This window comes from Daucus carota, chromosome 5 (assembly GCF_001625215.2).
Source record: "Daucus carota subsp. sativus chromosome 5, DH1 v3.0, whole genome shotgun sequence".
NCBI classification, from domain to species: domain Eukaryota; kingdom Viridiplantae; phylum Streptophyta; class Magnoliopsida; order Apiales; family Apiaceae; genus Daucus; species Daucus carota.
Window position 1 is genome coordinate 18,859,399 of NC_030385.2, and position 24,723 is coordinate 18,884,121.

Here is a 24,723-nt window from a genome sequence, read left to right on the forward strand (position 1 = left end):
TTCGTCCAGAAGATAGAGTATATATTTATATATATTTTAGATAATAATTATTCTCATATTAGTTATACTAGCTTATAACCCGTGCAATGCACGGGCGGTAATAATATTTGTTATTTTATCGTATATATTTTAACTTAAACTAATATTATTGTGAGAATAAAATTTTGATATAATAATATGATTAAATAAATTTTTTATTTAACAGATGATAAATTCTTAATTGTTAATTTCGTCAAATGACTAATTAAATATTATGTCGAACATATATATTTTACTGAGAATATTAAAATACGTTTTTTTCATGTTACAATTTAAGGAGATCTATAAAATCGGATATAAATCAACCAATCAATCTTTTAATATTTCGTTGTTGATAATTAATAATATAGTATGGAACATATTAAGTTAAATAAGGCGCCTAAAACGAAATACCGACCCATCACAATAACCTAAATATTTTGGTTTAATAGATAATAAAAAAAATATTACAACATGTTATAAACAAAGAAGTTCGTGGGTCGAATACCAACCGGTTCACCAAACTCAACTGACCTACCGACTAATTGAACTTTTCATGTTTCTAATTTAACAGTATAATAATATATTATAGATTTATACTATTACTTTTAAAGTGAGTCCATTAGTGTATTTAAAAATAATGTTAATGTATTTTGGTTGAAAAATATCACAGGTTATTTATTAATAATTAGATATAATAATATTGTATTTTTATATATGTAGCTCGTGTTAATTGTAGAAGATTTGTTTTTTAGTTAGAAAATATAAAAAAGATAATGTGTTTTAGTTAAAAAAAAAGTAGTACTATGTTTCTCGATATTATTTTAAATGATGGAATTTTTTTAGTTAGAAAATATGAAAAAGATAACATAATTTAATTAAAAAGAATAATTGGTATATAGATAGGCCCGTATTTTGGCCCAAGTACCGACCGACCAAACTTTCAATATTTTCGGATTTAATAGTATAATAATATAGATATATAGGGATATGATCAAATAATTTTTTTTTAAAGTTACAAACTTACAAACTTTTATTTTGAATTTTTTTAATTCTTCCAACGTGTTAATCTTTAGTTATAGAAAGTATTCATGTTGAAAATTATTGAAAAAACATCACAATTTTTAAAAAAAACGCGTAAATAAATCGTGCATTCAACACATTTGTAACAGGGGTTCAACATTGTGCGTAGAATATTAATTATTATTGTGTTGAATATATTTATAGAGATGCTTAAACTATACCTCTGGGGTTTGGGTAGGGTCTAGAAAGATAAATATTGGTTATATAATACGTTTAACTTAGAAAAATTAGTTTATGCACTACTCCAACACAATTTTAATCGATCTTAAAAAATGTTGAACTCAAGTTATATATGTGCTGAACAAAAAAAAATTTATAAGTTTGTACCAAAACCCTCCCCTAGATATATAATATTTTTTTTATATGAATGTTGCATATGTTATTTTTGGAAAATCGATTTTTAAGTTAGTATTTTGAAAAAGATAATGTGTTTTAGTTAAGAAAGGTAGTTGCTATGTTGTCCAATATTATTTTTAGAAAATTGAGTTTTTTTAAGTTAGAACATGTAAAAAAAGATAATAGATTTAGTTAAAAATATAATTGATTATATAAGTAGGCTCATAATTTGACAAAAGTACCGACCGATCAAATTTTTAATGTTTCGTCTTTAATAGTATAGTAAACTAATATTATTATGAGAATAAAATTATGATATACATAGCCCGTGTTAATTGTAGAAGATCCGTTTTTTAGTCAGAATATATAAAAAAGATAACGTGTTTTTGTTAAAAAGGTAATTACTATATTTTTCGATGTTATTTAAAAAATGGAGTTTTTTTAATTAGAAAATATAAAAAAATAACATATTTTAGTTGAAAAGAATAATTGGTATATAAATAGGTCCGTATTTTGGCCCAAGTATCGACCGATCAAATTTTTAAAGTTTCAGTTTTAATAATATAATATTTTTTAAGGTTTGACTTTAGTTTTGGTATAGTCAAATAGGTTTTATATGTGTTTTATGTTTTGATCGTATATTTGTTTTATGTTTTGATTTGTTTATATTTTATTTGAAGCCCACTAATTTTGTTTGAAACCCGCTAATTATAAAAGTCCGTATAAAAGCCCGCGTACCGACCGACCAAACTTTTAATGTTTCGGCTTTAATAGTATAGTATAGATTTTGTATTTAATTGGACATATATTAATTATATTTTAATATTTTATTGTCGGGAGCAAGGAATTATAAATTTGAAAGGATTTGGAGCAAATTACAAGAATATTCGGATTTTTTGGCTAATTGCACAAGGAAAAATATTTGGGTCATATCTTGAGTTCTAGAAGTCGGATTTGGGCGAGTAAACAGCCCACGCGAAGATAATTTATTTTTCTATCATTCTAGATTAGTCCAGATATCAAAAGCCCGCTGAAACAGCCCAAGAACAGGGGAGAAAGTCAACTGCGAATTTTGACCTTTTGGGAAACCCATTCAGTTTCGGAATTGCCTTGTATATTCCTCTTAGAATAAAAACACTTTTGTATTAGGTTTTATTAGACTGAGTTTTACTTACGTGCTATTGTGGAGAGCCACGGAGAAGAAGAGAAAGGATCGACACTTTGTATCGTATTATATTCTTTTTATGATTCTTACGTGTTTTACTATGACTATGATTGGCTAAACCTTTATTGTTGGAGGGCTGTTTTGAAGCCCTAAACTTTATGACAATGATATTTTGATTTTCCGAGATATGTTCTTAATTGCGCTTATATATACGTCAATGCTTATAGATATTCTTCAATTAAATGTGGTATGTGGACATCCGATTCAGTTATGTGATTGATATATCTGTAAAGTCAATTAATCTTTCTATGTGGTCCATGGGATTAATTGTATCAGTGTGTAATCTGTTTTAGCCTTTCTATGTGGTCCATGGGGTTATGCGGATAGCAGAGCTTGTTTCTATATGGGCCATGGCAAGTTCTCTATAAGTGTCTTTCAGAACATATCATAAGAGTTTCAGAGTATGTCATGGGTTTAGTGGTGGATCTTCATGCTTTCCAACATGCTTCTTTAATTGTTAAAAACACACTTGATTTAGTTTAATAATTAGTTTAATTAATAGATAAAACAAAATTAAAACGTTATCTCTTTGCAAAATTTAAGTTAAGTGAACCCTTGATTCCTGGCGTAGAACGATACTCTTACTTTCACTGCATTATAAACGACATAAAAGGGTTTAATTGATTCACATCAATTTTTGGCGCCGCGCCACCGGGGATTGAAATTCGCTTTGCTTTTATTTTGTGTTAGTTTTTTGCCGTTGTGGTTTAAACGGTTTGTGTTTTCAGGTACATGGTCAAAACCCGTATATCTGAAGAACCTCTTGAACCGTTTGAAGAAAATCCTGAAAAGCTCTTTCGTAAGAAGAGTGAGACCGAAAAAGATCAATTAGACAAGAAAAGTGAAGGGAAGCTAATATTGGCTATTCATGTATGGTCTATCCCAATCCTGCTGTGGGGAAAAGCAACAGTTTTAAAATCAAGCAGAATTTACTCATGAGACTACCAGTCTTCCATGATCTTCCAACTGAGGAACCTAATCAACATCTCTCTAGGTTCATGAATATTGTGGAAAGCATGGGACCTGACATGGCAGACCCTCAAATTCTGAAGATGAAGGCTTTTCCATTCACTCTTAACGGATCAGCTCTTGACTGGCTAGAAGAATTGCCAGTAGGTTATATTACTTCTTGGGAGAAACTGGCCCAAGAATTCTTGCAGAAATTCTATCCAGCAACTCGAGTCATGAACATGGGAAGCCAAATAGCTGGAATTCATCAAAATGCCACTAAAACTTATGCTGAATATTGTACAAGATTCCAAAAGCTGCAAAAGAGATGCCCACAACATGGATTTTCCAAGGGGAGTCTTCTTCATTTTTTCTATCAAGGTCTTCATGAAGGTGAAAAGAACCTCTTGAATTCAGCTGCTGGTGGTGCTTATGTATATTTATCTCATGATGCTGCAGAGAAACTAATTGCTAAGGGAGCTGCTAATGAACTTCAATATGGTAGTCGTGCAAGTTCTGGCACAACTCAGGGAGCTCAATCTGATCAAAGGCTTTCAAATATTGAGCAGAGTATTGAAAAATTGAATGCATTACTATTGAGCGGTAAAGCACCGAAAGCTCAAGTCTGTGGTATTTGCTCAACTCAGGGACATTTTACTGATGCATGTCCTACATTGGTTGAACCTAATTTAGAATATGTTAATGCTATTGGCTTTGGAAATCAAGGAGCAAATCAGTTTTCGAATACTTACAATTCAAGATGGAAGGATCATCCCAATTTGAGGTACGGGGACACTAACAATGCTTTGAATGGGTTTCAGTTTCAAAACAATTCTGCGCCATCTGGTTTTCTACAAAGGCAGCAAGTCTCTCAAAGCACGAACAATGATAACACTATTGAAAAATTATTGTCCAAGTTGGTTGATGGGCAACGGAGATGCAAAAACAATGCACTACAAACTCTCAAGATATCAGGGATATGCAAAAGCAGTGCATTACCAATTCTCAAGACATTAGAGAGATGGAGAAGCAACTTGGGGATGTGATAAAGAAAATTAATCAAGAACATGAGCCTGGCCGGTTGCCTAGAACTACACAACCAAATCTGAAATTCGAGCATGCTAACATCATTACTACTAAGAGTGGCCGGAATGTCATTCCCACTCAAAAGGTATTGGAAAATCAGGTTGATAAGCATGGTATCGAAAAAGACCCGACAACTGAAAGAACTTCACACAACAAATTGGTTGAAGGAAATGAGAATTCTCAAGCCAAGGAGGATAGTCATGAGAATGAGGATGAAGATGAGATTGTGCACAACAATTCTGAGGAGAAACATACTTCTCCAATTTCTACTGTAAGTCTCTCAAACCTTCAAATTCAGTTATTACTAATAGTCGCTTCGATTCTGTCCCTTTCCTAGCTAGGTTGGTTCAGACAAAGAAGAGTGCATTAGAGACAATTATTTTGGAGATTTTTCGCAAGGTTCACATTAATTTGCCTTTACTGGAGTGCATTCAGAATTTTCCAGCATATGCCAAGGTATTGAAGGACTTATGTACTAAAGAAGGAGGCTCAAGGGGAGTGAAGTTGTTGAGATGAAGGAGAATGTGTCTGCAGTTCTACAAGGAAGATTACCAAGAAAGTGCAAGGATCCAGGAAGCTTCACTATTCCTTGCATCATTGGTAAATCTAAATTTGAGAATGCTTTACTTGATTAGGGTGCGTCAATTAATGTTATGCCATCTAGCTTATATGAGAAATTATGTATTAAAACTGAACTCAAAACAGATGGTGTTACCATTTTATTAGCTAACAGATCTCACGTTTACCCGAAAGGTGTTTTGGAGGATGTTCTTGTGCAGGTTGGCAGGTTTCAATATCCGGCTGATTTTTATATCTGAGACATGGGAGATGCGAATAATGCACAACTTATTCTTGGTAGACCATTCATGTGTACCGCTCAAACAAGAATTGATGTTGCAAGGGGAGAGCTCAGTATGGACTTTGATAATGAAACCATCAAGTTCAACATGTTTGAGATGATGCGATATCCTGTGGATACGGAGACATGCTTTAGAATGAGTACAACTGGTAGCATTGCTCAAAAGTACTTCGAGCTGATGAAGGATGATGTATTAGAAACAGTGATATCTCAAGGCATTGGTGTTAATAAGGAAGGAAATTTTCAAGCTCTTGAAGAGATTTCTATAACTCATATAGATAAAATTCTAGAGCAATGCAACGCCTTGCAAGGAGAAGAGATTACAGGAGAACGGAACTTTGTACTCCCTAAAACTTCTAGTGAAAAGCAGTTGCCTTCAGTTGTTCAAGCACCACAATTGGATCTTAAGCCATTGCCTTCCCATCTCATGTATGTTTTTCTTGGAAAAGACGAGACACTACCGATCATAATCTCATCAAAGCTCACATCTGTGCAAGAAGAAAAAGTGGTGGAGTTGGTTCGTAATTATATCAAGGCTATTGGTTGGAGTTCGACAGATATTAGGGGAACCAGCCCCACACTATGCGTTCATAGAATTCACTTGGAAGAAGGTGCCAAACCTGTGAGAATTCCTCAACGGCGACTCAATCCTCCTATGATGGAGGTTGTGAAGAAGGAAGTCATTAAGCTGCTAGACAATGGGATCATCTATCCTATTTCTGATTCTAAGTGGGTTTCTACTGTTCATGTTGTTCCTAAGAAGTCTGGTATTACAGTGGTAGAAAATGAGGAGAATGAGTTGGTGCCTCAACGTACAGTGACTGGTCACCGTGTTTGTATTGATTACAGGCCTCTCAATAATGCTACAAGGAAAGATCATTTTCCCTTGTCGTTCATTGATTAAATGTTGGAAAGGTTAGCCGGTCATGAGTACTATTATTTCTTAGATGGGTACTCTGGATATAATCAGATTGCTATAGCTCTAGAGGATCAAGAGAAGATGACATTCACTTGTCCTTTTGGTACCTTTGCCTTTAGACGCCTGTCTTTTGGTCAGTACAATGCCCCTGGAACGTTCCAAAGATGTATGATGAGCATATTCTATGATTTAGTTGGGAAAATTATTGAGGTTTTCATGGATGATTTCAGTGTCTTTGGGGATGGTTTTGATAATTGCTTGAAGAATTTGGGGCTTGTTCTAAAGAGGTGTGAAGAAACAAATTTAGTGCTCAATTGGGAAAAATGTTACTTTATGGTAACCCATGGGATTGTTCTTGGACATGTGATTTCTTTAAAAGGTATTTAGATCGATAAATTTAAAATTGACTTGATACGGTACCTGCCCACTCCGTCAAGTGTAAAGGAGATTCGGTCTTTTCTTGGCCATGCTGGTTTTTACAGAAGATTTATTCAGGACTTCACTAAAATAGCAAGGCCCTTAACTAATCTTCTTCAAAAGGATGTACTTTTTGAGTTCAACGATGAGTGCAAGGTGGCATTTGAGGAGTTAAAACTAAAGCTTACGTCATCTCCTATCATACAGGCACCTGATTGGGGCTTTCCTTTTGAAATAATGTTCGATGCCTCAGATTATGCTGTTGGAGCTGTACTTGGGCAACGGAAGGACAAGAAGGTGCATGCTATTTATTATGCTTCTAGAACATTGAATGATGCACAACTCAACTATGCTACCACTGAGAAGGAATTGATGGCTGTCGTCTTTGCTTTGGAAAAATTTCGATCATACTTGCTTGGTACAAAGGTGATTGTATTTACTGACCATGCAACTCTTAAGTACTTGTTGGCCAAGAAGGAGGCAAAGCCACGATTTATCCGTTGGATCTTATTACTACAAGAGTTTGACATTGAAATCAAGGATAAGAAGGGATCCGAGAATGTTGTAGCTGATCATCTAAGTCGATTGGTGAGGGAGGAAGAAGATGTGCCCCTGACTGAGACATTTCCGGATGAACAACTTCTCCAGATTGAGGTAAGTTCTCTTATTGAGGTCACACCATGGTATGCAGACATAGTGAACTATCTGTTTGACAAAAGTTTGCCTAATACTCTGACTCGTGCACAAAAAAATAAGATCAAACATGATTCGAAATTTTATGTGTGGGATGATCCGTATCTCTGGAAGCATTGTCCGGATTTGATAATAAGGAGGTGTGTGCTTGACAATGAATTTGAATATGTGTTGAAATTTTGGCATAATTATGCATGCGGAGGACATTTTGGAGGAAAAAGAACTGCACATAAGGTGTTAGAGTGTGGTTTTTATTGGCCTACAATGTTTAAAGATGCTCAAGAATTTTGTAGGACTTGCGATAGATGTCAGCGAGTAGGGAACATTACCGCTAGGAATGAGATGCCCATGAATCAGATGTTTAATGTTGAAATATTTGATGTTTGGGGTATCGATTTCATGGGTCCATTTCCGAAGTCTAATGGTTTTGAATACATACTTCAAGTTGTTGATTATGTGTCAAAGTGGGTGGATGCGAAAGCCAACCGCACTAATGATTCAAAAGTGGTTTCAGATTTCTTGAGGACTAACATTTTTGCTAGGTTCGGGATGCCAAGAGTTGTTATCAGTGATGGAGGGTCTCATTTCTGCAATAGAACCATCAAGGCACTATTTCGCAAGTATATCTCACATAAAGTTTCTACACCTTATCATCCTCAAACCAATGGACAAGCAGAGGTGTCTAACAGGGAAATCACGAAAATTCTTGAAAAGACTGTAGGATCTACACGGAAGGATTGGAGTCAACAATTAGATGATGCACTTTGGGCTTATTAGACAGCATACAAGACACCAATTGGTATGTCTCCTTATCGCATTGTATATGGCAAACCTTGTCATCTACCAGTGGAACTTGAGCATAAGGCATATTGGGCTATTAAGAAGTTTAACATGAGCCTTGATGAGGCTGGTCTGTATCGCAAGTTGCAATTGTCTGAGTTGAAGGAACTGCGTAATGAAGCTTATGAGAGTGCTCGGATTTACAAGGAGAAGACAAAGATTTTTCATGAAAAGATGATTCAAAGGAAAAATTTTGAGGTTGGCCGGAAACTTCTTTTGTATCATTCTCGGTTACGTCTTTTTCCTGGAAAACTACGATCAAGATGGATTGGCCCATTTGAAATTGTTGAAGTGTTTCCACACGGAGCAGTGAGCATTAAAAAAGATGATGGAAATGTGTTTAAGGTGCATGAACAACGTCTTAAACCGTACTTGGAGGACCCTTCTAACCACGTCAAGGAGAGCGAGACTCCTAATGATTTGATTATCTCTGATGTCTAATTTCTGAGGCATCAAGTCTACCCAAAGACGTTAAAGAAAAGCGCTTCTTGGGAGGCAACTCAAGAATATTGTACGGTTAGTTATAATATTATTATAATTATTATAGTTCTTAGTAGTAAAATTATTATTATTATTATTATTATTATTATAGATTTTTATAGATTTCAATTTTTTATTACCACAAGGTGCCTTGATAATTTTGGAAGTGTTTCAGAAATTTTGAATAAAGAAGGGGAGAAGACATATTATGAAGTTGGGCAATTTTATTTAAGAGAACTGGCATCTTTTTTTTCCCAGCGCAGACCAGAAGCACAAGACGGTTGTTTAGATTGAGGAGAGCTTCGGCTTCTGCCTATATCACTTCTTTCCGCAACAGGAGTTTGCGCCTGCATCTCTTAAGCCCAACTGCAACCAAATTCGAGCCCATTGATTCTCCGTGCTTTTTAGAATATGGAGGGTGTAAGTTAAAAAACAATCGCTCGCTCAGGAGATCGAACTCTGGACCTCCAAACTACAAGGCATAGTTCCAGACCACTCGGCCAGCCATGTTCCTTTGATGTACATTACACTCATATACAAATGTTCATGCTAGGAGCTACCGGGCCATTTCACAAAAATCATTCAGGGGAGTATTTTTCACTTTTATTTGTATAATTAATTATTGTATTGTATTATATTATATTATATATGTTATGTTATATTATATTATATTATATATGTTATATTATTCATTGAGGACAATGAACCATCCAAGCGTGGGGATGTGTTCTCACGAATAATTATTATTATATATATATATATATATATATATATATTTTTTTTTTAAATCCAAAAAAAACTAAAAATTTCAAAATTTTTGTATATAATTACTTGACTCAAAGCATGTTTAGTGAGTACTTATACACATATTGTAGACCAATTTGCATGATTAATTCTGAGCATCATATCCATGATGAAAATCATTCAATGCATGGTAATTCCTTGTGTGTGCTTGTGAAAATTTTAAAACTTGAAATGCCTCTTAGTCAATTTCTATGAGTAAAGTATGCTTTCACCTGGTGAGATTTTGAGCCTAATTTATGATTGATACAATTCATATCAATCTAATTCTTTTGTGAGTGGTGTTCATCATTTGGCTTGTTGCTCTTGAACATGGGTTAAACCTTATTGAGATGAAATGTTATGTGTATGCATGAAAATGATAAAGGTACTAGGATTAACCTCATCTATCCAAACAGTACCCGATAATTATATCCTTAGTGAACCCCCTTGAGCTTGTATCTTTTGTTTGTGGTTTATCACCAATCTATGAATTTTGAGCCTACTTGTTTATTCTTGTCTTGATGCCTAGTAGAGCATTTTTTTAATTCACTGGAGCGAAGGTTAACATTCAAGTGTGGGGATTTCTTTGTCAAAGGGTGAAAGTTAGTTGGAATCAAGAAAAAAAAAAAAACAAAGTATCAGGTACACCTTTGAGATCAATGGGTGGCAATTGCAATGTCATATGTAAGGGACGATCCATGTGCACGTGCTGGTATTAAGCACAAATGTACTAGAAATTAAGGGGAGCTTAATTCCTCTTATTTTTCTTGGTGACTTTTCACTGCCCATGATTACTGGAGAATAACTTGACTTTGAAAAAAAAAAGATGAAAAGAAAAATATCAAGTGGAGCATGTGTTCATTGGTGTTACAATATGAAAAGAGGGGAAGTACATAATTATGTGCTTGGGCTTTAATGCTTATGAAAGCTTGATCACCTTTTACATGATTCATATTTCATGTTGAATGCTTAATCAAAAGTGAACATTGTGCTCTATTAGTTATCGAGTTAGCCACTTGTTAGCTTATTTCTTTGATATCCTACCCCCTACCTAAGCCTCGTTACTATCCTTAACAAAGTCCTTTTGATTTGTGCGTGCATATATACAGAGTAGTGGAGATTTGGTAGACAACCAAGTTTATGATAGTGCATGTCCATATTGATTGAATTTGAGTGAAACATTTACACCCAAACACTTGTGTGAATTGAGAGTAATGTGAGATCTTCTATCCATAGCATGCTTACTTATTTGATGCGACTTTGATGTATATTTCATGATATTTTTGTCTATCTAGACATTGTGTGCATGCTTGGATTGTTGTGTATAAATGGTGCATAAGTGATAGTACTAGTACTTTCACACTTGTTCAGATTGATATGTAATTGAGGTTTGCATATGTGGAGTACGATGATGTTGTTAGTGCTTGAGACTTGATGATTGAAAATATCTGATTTCGTGGGTATATCTTCTATAAACCCTCACGAGACAACACTCGTCCCACTAGGGCTGCCTAGGGGTTTAACAGCTTGTTGCATACGCTCAATGCAATCGTGTCATCTACGAAAGTGATGTTAGTAGTTAGTTAGTAATATTTTTATTCTATGTTGCCCGAGGACGTGCAATATGCTAAGTGTGGGGATATTTGATAGAGTATATATTTATGTATATTTTAGATGATAATTATTCTCATATTAGTTATATTTTGCATTTAGTTGGACATATATACGTCAAGAAGCTGAGACTTTGTTTATTTATATTTTCCTTCATCTCTTGTACTTTCCTGTAATGCGTTTTTGAGCTTCAATCGGATTGCTTAACCTAACTTAAAAAACTTATTTATTATTTGAAACAAAATACTAAATTATATATGATCAATAAATCTATATAAGATAATGAAGTTATTTAAAATTTTGGATGATTTTAAACTAACAAGTTTTTCTTATATATAAAAATCAACTTGTTTAATACGAATATTTTTCATAGATGTTAAAAAACTTGAAAAATTATATTATCATTTTTTTTATTTTAATATAAATTACTCTCCATGCAAACGACCTACACATTTTACTTATTTGAAGTTTCGAAATCTGTTTGACAATTAATGAAGTAAAGGTGGAAAATTTTAATTATTTTTATCTATTTTAATGATCAACAGATTTAACATATCAATTGATCGAGTTTTAGAAGAAAGTAAAAAATAAAATTGGAGAGAAGCTTTCCACCTTCCAACTTCTCAATAAAAACCTGACCCAAACGACACTTCTCAGTAATAAAGTCCTAAAAAATCATATAAACTCTACTTATGTGTTCAAAACCTTGCATATAGAATATGGTTGACTTCTAACTCATATAACCTCCAAAGCCGGGCCTGAGGGTGTGCGGGTTGTTCAACGGAGCAGGACCCTCAAATGTTAGGGGCATATTATTTTACGTAGGTTGTATATATATATATATATATATATATATATATATATATATATATATATATATATATATGTATGTATGTATAGTCAAAATGAAAAAATAGCAAAAAAAGTAAATTTTATTTTTAAGATTAAAAAATTGTAAATGAAAAAATTGAAATATGTTATACACTTCAATAATTTTTAAATATTATCTTGAAAAGTTATATAAATTCTAAAAAATACTATTATCATAATCAATTTAATAGAAATAAATACTTGCATTGAAAATTGTCACAGTTAACCTGCTTTCGAGGTAAAATTCTAATTTAACTGTTAACTTCAGTAACTTCATTAAAGTTAATTAAATTAACTACTTATATATTTTTTTTCTTGATTCCCATATGCAGTATTATATCATTAAAATAATGATTAAATCTTTAGTAACTAATTTATTTTAAATTAATTTAACTAATATATGTTAGGTCCGATTAGGGATGGGCATTCACCCCGCCCCGCTCGACCCCGATCCAATCCCCGCCCCTAACTTCATTAAAGTTAATTAAATTAACTACTTATATATTTTTTTTCTTGATGCCCATATGCAGTATTATATCATTAAAATAATGATTAAATCTTTAGTAACTAATTTATTTTAAATTAATTTAACTAATATATGTTAGGTCCGATTAGGGATGGGCATTCACCCCGCCCCGCTCGACCCCGATCCAATCCCCGCCCCGTTTGGGTCGGGGATTCGGGGAATTTTTCGGGGGCGGGGCGGGGATCGGGGAAAGTTCTATAAAAAATTCGGGGATCGGGGCGGGGTCGGGGATTGGTGTCTCCCCGCCCCGATCCCCGACCCCGATTATATATATATATATATATATATATATATATATAAATAATAATGTATATATATTATACTAAATATATTATTTAAAATAGATAAGCTTTATAATATAATTAAATTTAAAATATAATCTTTATTTTTATTGATTGATTATAAATATATTATAATATAATATATTTAATAATATTAAATTGTCGTTTAATTATATTATAAATCAATTGTAATATGATTTGATGTTGAAATATAAGATAATATTATTTTATTAGTATATTAGGAGTTAGTAGTTTGTTTTTTTATTAAAAAGTATATTATATATTATAAATTATTATGTTTTTATTAAAAATAAAATTTCCCGACTCCCCGCGGGGATCCCCGTTCCCCCTTCGGGGCGGGGATCGGGGAGAAAAATAATCCCCGTTCGGGGTTCGGGGCGGGGTCAGGGAGGGGTCATAAATTCGGGGATCGGGGTCGGGGATAGCACTCCCCGCCCCCGAAGTTCCCCCGTGCCCATCCCTAGGTCCGATATAAGGTTAATTAAGTTAGAAGGGGGTTAAATATCTTAATCACCAATTTAAAATTTAATATAGTCAAATAAAAAGTTTATCCCCTTTTTTAAAACTTGTATCGAGAGTATGAGCAATTAATATATGCGGAGCAAATAGCAAAGAAAGAAAAATACCACACGAGAGATTTTATCCTGGTTCGCGATGACCAATTCAACCTTTGTCCACTCACACCCCTTGTCTATGTAGGAACAATCGGACCTTGGTCCTGCGTTTTATGATACTTATTAAAAGTTCGAACAGAATATTAACCTTAATCGCTACGGCGCAAGCGATTCAAATCCACGTCTTCTACTGTATTCCTTGATTCTCCTTGGACGAAGTGTGGCCTTCGATCTCCCAAGGTGTGCCTCTCCTTCAAGCTCCGAAAACCCAACCCTAGCTGTCTCCTTGAGAAAAACGTCCGCCTCTCTCAAACTCTAGGATGAATTCGTTTTGGTGTTTCTTTCAAATTTAGGAGAACGAGAATATATATAGGCTACAGCAGGGATCATGGATCATTAGGTCAGGCCTTCCAATGACATTCCGGGCCAGGCCCAATGTCATTAAATATTAATTCTATCCACTAAAGAACTAATATTTGCACTACCTTTCCTAATTCCGTAAATTAATTATTTAATTCGGCTCCCATATTAATTGCTTATAAATTCCCCATGTTTAAGATATCGCATGTCCATTAATTAAATTAATTTCTGACAATTAATTTAATTAATATCTTTTATCCTTGATCATCCACTCAACCTTATAATTATGCAAGAACAAATCTGCCTGCAGGACCAAAGCATAATTATCTTTATGAGCTTTCAAGAAGACATCATCACCCGAATATATTTTTCGGACACGGTTTCCTTTTATAGTCAATATCCCACTCTGTATATAATGTCATTGCCCAATACATAAATTCGTAATTTAAAATAAATTACTTAATTTATGAGTCAAGGCATGTGCATTAAATACAAGTGTCAATCACTATATCCGGATTAAGAACTTAAGCATTAATAACATCATAGAATCTTAGTTCTTTATTGTCAGAATTAAAGAAACAATTATTCTACTATTTTGATCCCGTTCAACATACACAAAGTATATAAGTATTATTCAATAGTCAAGATAAACTATTTCCAAATAATACTTCAGCCGTTCCAGTGGTTTGTCTAACACCACCTCGACTGTGAACCTTTATTATATTATATAAGGAGTCTGACAATCTAATCTTCTGCTATCCCATTTGATACTAGATTGTCTACAATATATAATATACAGACAATGTGAAAAACATGCATTCAAGATTCTCAAATAATTGTTATATACTTCAAACGAATATTTTAGTATAACCCTAACAATCTCCCACTTATACTCAAGATATTCTTTAAGTATATCAGTGTCTATTACAAGCAATCCACTACCAACTATAATAACTATGTGACCAAGTATCTGACTCCTATCGCTTCCACGTGCTCCTGAAAAGCCTTAGCTGGTAAGCTCTTCGTGAAAGGATCTGCCCGGTTATCCTTCGATGCTATGTCAGCCACAATGATATCTCCTCGCTTAACGAACTGTCTTATGAGGTGATACTTACGCTCTATGTGTTTCGCTGCCTTATGGGCCCGCGGTTCCTTGGTATTCGCCACAGCACCAGTGTTATCACAATAAATCGTGATTTGCTGTGGCAGATTAGGAACCACACCCAAATCCAGCAGGAAGTTTCGGAACCATATAGCCTCTTTGGCTGCCTTCGAGGCTGCCACATATTCGGCTTCCATGGTTGAGTCCGCGATGCATTTCTGCTTCACACTCCTCCATATTACGGCTCCACCTCCCAAAGTAAAAACACATCCCGAGGTGGACTTTCTCTTATCCTTATCCGTCTGGAAATCCGAATCGGTATATGCCAGAGGCAATAAATCAGAGGACTTGTAAACCAGCATATACTCCTTAGTCCTTCGCAGGTACTTGAGTATTGCTTTTACAGCACTCCAATGTTCTTGTCCTGGGTTTGACTGGTATCTGCTAACCATGCCTACGGCAAAGCAGACATCAGGCCTCGTACATAACATTGCATACATTAGGCTCCCACATGCCGAAGCATAAGGAACTGCCTTCATGTTCTCTATCTCCTTAGGTGTCGAAGGACACTGCCTCTTTGATAGAGTAACTCCATGTCTGAAGGGTAAATTACCCTTCTTGGAGTCCTGCATATTAAAACGAGCTAATACGTCATCTATGTAGGGCTCCTGAGATAAAGCCAACATCCTTTTCTTGCGATCCCTTATAAGTTTGATCCCAAGGATGTATGCTGCTTCACCTAAGTCCTTCATTTCAAATTGTTTGAACAACCATGCCTTTATTGAAGACAACATCTTAACATTGTTTCCAATGAGTAAAATGTCATCAACATAAAGCACTAGAAAAACCACTACATTTCCCTCACATCTCTTATACACGCATGCTTCGCTTGGACATTGATCAAATCCATATGACTGGACTGCCTGATCAAAGCGAATGTTCCAATACCTAGAAGCTTGTTTAAGTCCATAAATAGACCTCTTCAGCTTACAAACAAGATGCTCTTGGCCTTCTTTAATGAATCCCTCTGGTTGCTGCATATAGATGGTTTCCTCAAGATTTCCATTAAGGAAAGCTGTCTTGACATCCATTTGCCAAATCTCATAATCGAGATGAGCTGCTATAGATAAAAGAATACGGATTGACTTAAGCATGACTACTGGCGAAAAGGTTTCCTCATAATCGATACCTACTTTCTGAGTATACCCTTTCGCAACAAGTCTTGCTTTCCAGGCTTTCACCTTTTTGTCTGATCCCCTCTTTTTCTTGTAGACCCACTTACATCCAATAGGTTTTACACCTTTGGGTGGTTCCACAAGCTCCCAGACCTGATTAGAATACATTGATTCCATCTCAGAATCCATTGCCTTTTGCCAAAGACTTGCATCTTTGTCCTGTATTGCCTCTTCATATGTCCGGGGATCATCATCATGTTCACCAGAGACCAAGTCCGAAGACTCTCCCAAAAACATGAATCTGTCGGGCTGTCGAACAACCCTCCCACTACGACGAGGAACTGGTGCGGTATTAGTGACCGGTTGCACAGCCTGCTGTGGTTGTTCTACTTGTACTACAGGTTTATTATTCGTCCCTCCCACTAGTTCCTCTAAAACGATACTACTCTTGGGTTTGTGATTCATTATATAGTCTTCCTCTAAGAATCTTGCATTGGTGCTAACAGTGACATCCCGATCCTTAGGACTATAAAATAAATAACCTTTTGTTCCCATGGGGTAGCCTACCAACAGCTTTACTTCTGTACGAGATTCTAGCTTAGTCGCGTTCTTGTTCAGCACATGTGCTGGACAACCCCATATCCGAATGTGTCTCAGACTCGGTTTGTCCCCGGTCCACAATTCTAAAGGGGTTTTAGGAACCGACTTAGAAGGTACTAAGTTCAGAAGATAAGCTGCTGTCTCTAAGGCATGTCCCCGGGTAAATCCGAATAACTCATCATCGATCTAACACTCTCTAAAAGAGTCCGGTTCCTTCTCTCTGCTACACCGTTCTGCTGGGGTGTGCCTGGTGCAGTCAACTGGGATTCTATCCCATTCTCAGATAAATATTCCCTGAATTCCCCAAGCAAGTATTCGCCACCACGATCAGATCGTAGTGACTTGATACTTTTATTATGTCGCTTCTCCATTTTAGCTTTGTACTCTTTGAATTTCTCAAAGCACTCAGACTTACGGCGCAACAAATAAACGTATCCATATCTAGAATAATCGTCAATAAAAGTGACGAAATACTCATAACCACCTCTTGCTTGGATATTCATAGGTCCACATAAATCAGAGTGAACCAATCCTAACACTTCTTTGGCTCTATTCCCCTTTGCCTTGAAAGGCCTATTGGTCATTTTACCTTCCAAGCAGGATTCACAAACTGGAAATGGCTCCACTGCCAATGAGCCTAAAGGCCCGTCTACTACCAGTCTTTGAATCCTCCTCAAGTTAATATGACCTAATCTCAAGTGCCAAAGATATGTTTGGTTCAAACTAGAAGGTTCCTTTCTTTTATTAGAGGTAGAAGATGTGTTATTCAATACCCTATGTTGTAGTTGCAGTGCGGGTTGACTAGGATTAATTATATACAAATTGTCTTGCAATGTACCAGAACATATAATCCGTTTATTCATCATAATAGAAACATTACGATCCAAACAAACATTATAACCATCCATAGCAAGTTTAGAAACCGAAATCAAATTCCTATCAGAACCAAAAGATAAATGAATAACTCCTACTGCAACTACTGCTACTTTCGTAGCATCTCCCATGAACACGTAGATCTCACCATCTCTAAGCATTCTGGATTGCTGGAACCCCTGCATAGAGTTACAAACATGATCAGTGGCTCCAGTATCTACACACCAAGTGCTCGTTGATATAGCCGCTACAAATGTTTCTGTAACTAGAGAAAGAGACATACCAGTATCGTTTGTCTTCTTAGGAAGAGGACAATCCTTTTTCCAGTGACCCGACTGCTTGCACCGGTAGCACTTCCCTTTAGGCTTTTTCACACCACCTTGAACTCCCACTGCCTTCACAGCTTTCTGTGTCTGAGCCTTTTTCTTCTTCTTATTGCCTTTCGGCTTAGAGGAAGAACCTTTCTCAGCCACATTCACTTGAACACTCTGGCGAAATAATCCTTCAGCTGCCTGAAGTTCTGTCAGCAGTTCCGCAAGACTATACTGCCTCTTGTTCATGTTGTAATTCAAGCGGAACTGCTCAAAACTCTTGGGCAAGCTCATAAGGATAATGTCAATCTGGGTTTCCCCGTCAAGCTCTGCACCAAGGATCTCTATCTCATTCAGATGTGACATCATCTTGAGAACATGATCCGTTACAGGTGTACCTTCAGCCATCTGAGTGTTCATTAAAGCCTTCATGGCTACTTGCCTAGCAGCCCTATTCTGATCTCCAAAAAGTTCTTTGAGATTAAAGAGCATATCCGAAGCAGTGGCCATAGCCTGATGCTGATGCTGCAAAACACCCGACATTGCTGCCAGAATGTAACATCGCGACATCTCATCAGCCTTTGTCCACCGCTTATAATACTCTTTCTCCTCATCAGGAGCATCAGCAGCGGGCTGCTCAGGCTTGGGTTCATAAGTGCAAAACTTGTACTCCTCAGCAGTCAACACAATGTCCAAATTACGTTTCCATTCAATATAGTTAGGTCCGGTAAGTTTGTTATCCTTAAGTATGGTGAACAGTGGATTAAACCCCATTATATCCTGAGAATCATGCATGAAAAAATCACATTACACATAAAGAAGGGTGCATAAAAAATTAAGTCCTATTGGTTCCTCTAACAATTATTAAAATTAAATGCACTAACGTTTAAACACCATAAGTTTCTGGTACGTCACGATGGGTGACATGTATACCACCTAAATTTGTTTAAACGTTACTTCGGTCCTATTACTAAACAATAAGCCACGTTGGGGTGGTCTATATTATTTTTCATAGCTAAGTGTATACCATCATCAAATCTTAAATTACCCGAAACCTATGGAACTTGGTACGCCACGATGGGCGGCATGTATACCTTCCAATATTTCTGGAATAGAATACTTCAATTCAATATTCGTGTCTGGTTTGATTTCTAGGCAGTGGAGGAGTCACATCGGTCTTACTTAATACCCATAAGCCTTCGAAATCGCCCCAAATCAGGGTTAAAGAAAATCCGTATCTATTCGTATTAATTTAAGAAGTTTGTTCCAGTAATATCTATAACATTCTAGACACCATAAATTACATGCCACGATGGGTGACGTATACATAATTTATATTCGCCTTTATGTTAAATTACATACAAACAATGATGGAGACCATGGGATTTAATACCATATTAACTCCTTCTCCCACTTAGAATTTACTTTGAGGATTTTAATCTAGATGCATCGCCCTATGTTATTTCTTCGAAGTCCACATGCATACTATCATGGTTATAGCAACATAAAGAACACATAAAGAACACATAACATGGCAGCATACTAGCATGATTAAAGTATTAATTAAAAACATCCCTATGTCCATGTCATTCTAGCATGCGAAGGGTTAGTATCACATGGCATAACAACACAAACAAGAAACACATAATAACAATAATCAATAATCATAATAAAGCACATCCACTATTATGGCCCCGGAAAAATCAGCTTCGAATTCATCCTTCGTCAGAATCCAGATCTGTCCAGAAAACTTCGAGAGCCCGTTTAGAGGCCTAAACGGCCTCAGAATGCCTCGAAAAACTCCGAAAAACACCTTCGAAATCACCTCAACCAAGATTCCCCGGGTTGTGGCTAGCTTCGTCTCGTTCTGCCGTCTCCGAAAAGTGCTCATTCGCCCAAATCGGACATCGTATGCAAAAGTTACGCCCAAAACAGTGCAGCACCCCCGAAACCCTAATCGCAGCAGCGGAAGATCCTTGTTTCTTGCAGCCCCGTTGATCAAACAATTACATACTAATTGTACAGACGAACCAGCCTATTCTATTACATCAGATCATAATCTAAAACAATTACAAATTAAATTACAAGATTAAACTATCACGATCAACCCTCGTGATTTACAACAGCCACGATAAACCACGTGGAACCCAAACATAACAGAATAATTAAAACACGGCCATAATAGTGGACAACGACCTGCATCACAGAATCACTATATACATGAATATATAATCATGACATGGACTACATATCATAAATCGCAGAACCGCAACCTGGCTCTGATGCCATTGTAGGAACAATCGGACCTTGGTCCTGCGTTTTATGATACTTATTAAAAGTTCGAACAGAATATTAACCTTAATCGCTACGGCGCAAGCGATTCAAATCCACGTCTTCTACTGTATTCCTTGATTCTCCTTGGACGAAGTGTGGCCTTCGATCTCCCAAGGTGTGCCTCTCCTTCAAGCTCTGAAAACCCAAAACCCTAGCTGTCTCCTTGAGAAAAACGTCTGCCTCTCTCTGACTCTAGGATTAATTCGTTTTGGTGTGTCTTTCAGCTTTAGGAGAACGAGAATATATATAGGCTACAGCAGGGATCATGGATCATTAGGTCAGGCCTTCCAATGACATTCCGGGCCAGACCCAATGTCATTAAATATTAATTCTATCCACTAAAGAACTAATATTTGCACTACCTTTCCTAATTCCGTAAATTAATTATTTAATTCGGCTCCCATATTAATTGCTTATAAATTCCCCATGTTTAAGATATCGCATGTCCATTAATTAAATTAATTTCTGACAATTAATTTAATTAATATCTTTTATCCTTGATCATCCACTCAACCTTATAATTATGCAAGAACAAATCTGCCTGCAGGACCAAAGCATAATTATCTTTATGAGCTTTCAAGAGGACATCATCACCCGAATATATTTTTCGGACACGGTTTCCTTTTATAGTCAATATCCCACTCTGTATATAATGTCCTTGCCCAATACATAAATTCGTAATTTAAAATAAATTACTTAATTTATGAGTCAAGGCATGTGCATTAAATACAAGTGTCAATCACTATATCCGGATTAAGAACTTAAGCATTAATAACATCATAGAATCTTAGTTCTTTATTGTCAGAATTAAAGAAACAATTATTCTACTATTTTGATCCCGTTCAATATACACAAAGTATATAAGTATTATTCAATAGTCAAGATAAACTATTTCCAAATAATACTTCAGCTGTTCCAGTGGTTTGTCTAACACCACCTCGACTGTGAACCTTTATTATATTATATAAGGAGTCTGACAATCTAATCTTCTGCTATCCCATTTGATACTAGATTGTCTACAATATATAATATACAGACAATGTGAAAAACATGCATTCAAGATTCTCAAATAATTGTTATATACTTCAAATGAATATTTTAGTATAACCCTAACAGTCTAGTCCCCAAGTTCTTCCCCGGACTCGAACTTTGTACTATAAACAGAAACGAACTCCTTATAGCAGGCGGAAAAGCCTTTACAAAGATAATTATTAGAACGTAATTCCCTTTACCTCCTCGTATAAACAAGACTCGTCTTGGAACGTAACTTCCCGTTACTTCCTCAAAGTCGTATCTCGTAGTGTAGTCTTTGAACTTCTAAAGTTTTACAGGTGTTGGATCTTAGGTCTTAGTTCTTGGGTCTTTCCTCTTCCTCACGGTGCGAAGACGACTAACTCCCTGTCAGCTCATTAGGACTTGGGTCTTAGAACGAAGATCAACTCACTTCACTTCACCTCACTACAAAATTCAGAAAACTATATCTACGACAAATAACCTTGTTTATAAAAAGAGTTTTGGACTGGATATGTCCAGGACGAGTGTAATAATATTCACTAAAAAATATTTATAACTTGTATACTTTCCGAATGCTAAATACTAAATCGAAATGTACTTTATATCTCACTTCAAATGAAAGATAATATATGTGTGGAGTAATATGACTATTCTTTCGTTGATAAATATGGGATCTTGAATAATCAAAGAATACTTGTGTTTATAAACTCCGTTTAGATCGAATAAATTATATTCAGAGTTTTAAGTTTATTTAGACTCGATGGCACAAGACTTATATTATTACTTTGTTATATGAAAATACGTTTATTTTCGAAGTAATAAAATCGAGAAGTCCTTGTTTAAGCTTTGGAGCTAACGACTTCTTTTTGATATAACTCTACTCTTTATGTAGTCTTCCGAGACTAGATTAAATCAATGAAGTTCGTAGAGAGAGTTGAGAGATCATATAACTTTTACACATGCCAATATAAATTCCGCAAATCCACGATACGAATTATACACTTACAATGATAACAACTATAAAGTGCAGAAAGTATATAAATACGTATAGTAGGCTTATCCGATTATTTTTTCCATGGAGCGTGAAGGTACTACCAGGATGTTAACCAAGCAACAAGAGAAAAATAGCGAAACAAGTTAATCGCGGAAACATAGATCAGTTGGCGAGTCAAGTGCTACATAAAATGTTAAGGCAAGAAATAATAGCCTTTAGATATTTTTATTCCCAACGAAACACAAGGTGCTAGTAGGGAATTTAATCAAGCTGTAAAATTGATTTTAGCCGTCGTCAAATATAATCCTCTTTTTCGAGATGTATTACGAATCTTTGGTTCAGATACAAAAGATGATACACATCGTTGTTAGTATGTGTCTTATCTTGATATTTGAGATATTAGCTTGAAAGACATAGATAGTTTTTCTTGTATAATATATCTCAAATATAACGAATCTTTAGTTCGTTTAAAAATATATCACAAAACTTTAGCTCGTGTTGGTGTATTTCATATTTCATGAATCTTTAGTTCGTCTATGTAATTTATTCGAAATAATATTTTTTTTTATTAGAGATATGAGATGAAGAGCTTTTGTAGAGAGAGTAAATCTATGAAAATAACAAGCTCTTGTATAAATAAAATGGTCGGTTATGAAGCGGATATGAAGCTAAAAATATAACCACTTACGAGAACGATCGGAAAGTTTGCCGGTGGTTCGGTGTGACTTTAAGCACACAGACTAATTTGCGCAGCCCTTCGGGAGGCTGGAAATAAGTGGTAGATGAGCTTGAGTGGTGAGAAAAAGCTTGGTTGGGTGAACAAAGATTGTATATGTAAAACCTTGTGTACTTATGAATATATATATATATATATATATATATATATATAGGTGCTTACTCCATTAGAAACTAAATTAGCCTAGAAACTAGAAACTAGTATCTGACCAATATTTTTATCACTATTTTTAACTGCAAATATCACTCGTTTGTACATCACAAATCACTATTTCCTATACAAGAAATCTCAGAAATATAGATATATAAATATACATATATACAACATATATCATCATCATCTTCACTCATACCACATTGATGAACCTCCGGGCATCATTATCAACCCATTCCACTACTACCGCGGTCACCTATACCCATGATTGACCTACCACCGCTTGTCACCATAATTTGCCATCACTAGTGATTATTTACCACCACCACACACCTCATCTCATCATTTTTTTTACCATCATAGACCTATTACAACTATAATTGATCATCGATAATCAATAACCAATAGCAAACATCAGTAAATTTTTTCAATTATCAACAATAAAAATTGATGATTTAACTGCATAAAATAGTGATAAATAGCGTATAAACGAGTGATATTAGTAGTTATAAACAGTAATCATGGGAGTGGTTTTTAGTTTCTAGAATAACATTAATTTCTATTTGATCACTTGCCTATATATATATACATATATACATATATAGGGACAGGATCAAATAAAAACTTTTTTAAGTTACAAACTTACAAACTTTTTTTTATTCTCCCATCGTGTTAATCTTTACTTATAGAAATTATCCATGTTGAAAATTTTTGAAAAAATATCACTATTTTTAAAAATAACGCATAAATAAATCGTGCATTCAACACATTTGTAACTAGGATTCAACATCGGGTGTAGAACACTAATTATCATTGTGTTGAATATATCTATAAAGATACTTAAACTATACCTCTGGGGTTTGGGTAGGGTCTAGAAACATAAATATTAGTTATATAATACGTTTAACTTAAATCTTACATTGAAAAATTAGTTAATGTACTTTTCCAACACAATTTTATTCGATATTCAACAAAATATATTAAAAAAAATGTTGAACTCAAATTATATATATGTTGAACGCATAAAGTTTGTAAGTTTGTAACTTTGTACCAGAACTCACTCCTATACATATATACATATATACATATACATATACATATATAGATATATATATATATATATATATATATATATATATATATATATATATATATATATATATAGGGGAGGGTTCTGGTACAAACTTACAAACTTACAAACTTTTTTTGTTCAACACATATATAACTTGAGTTCAACATTTTTTTAACGTATTTTGTTGAACATCGATTAAAATAGTGGTGGAGAAGTACGTAAACCAATTTTTAAATGTAAGAACTAAGGTAAACATGTTATATAACTAATATATATGTTTCTAGACCCTGCCCAAACCCCAGAGGTATAGTTTAAACATCTTTTTAAATATATTCAACACAATGATAATTAGTGTTCAACACCCGATGTTGAACCCCGGTTATAAATGT

At 35.0% G+C, this 24,723-nt stretch overlaps 2 protein-coding genes across 2 annotated transcripts; both read left to right on the forward strand.

The window, feature by feature from the left end:
* The first annotated feature begins 3,534 nt into the window (after nucleotides 1-3,534).
* LOC108221421 (uncharacterized) lies at nucleotides 3,535-5,514 on the forward strand. Its single transcript, XM_017395299.1, has 3 exons — nucleotides 3,535-4,476; nucleotides 4,602-4,967; nucleotides 5,332-5,514. Exons 1-3 carry the CDS (start codon nucleotides 3,535-3,537, stop codon nucleotides 5,512-5,514), a joined length of 1,491 nt encoding a protein of 496 aa, XP_017250788.1.
* A 2,871-nt stretch (nucleotides 5,515-8,385) lies between these two features.
* LOC135152786 (uncharacterized) lies at nucleotides 8,386-8,865 on the forward strand. Its single transcript, XM_064093889.1, has one exon. It carries the CDS (start codon nucleotides 8,386-8,388, stop codon nucleotides 8,863-8,865), a length of 480 nt encoding a protein of 159 aa, XP_063949959.1.
* The last annotated feature ends 15,858 nt before the right edge of the window (nucleotides 8,866-24,723 follow it).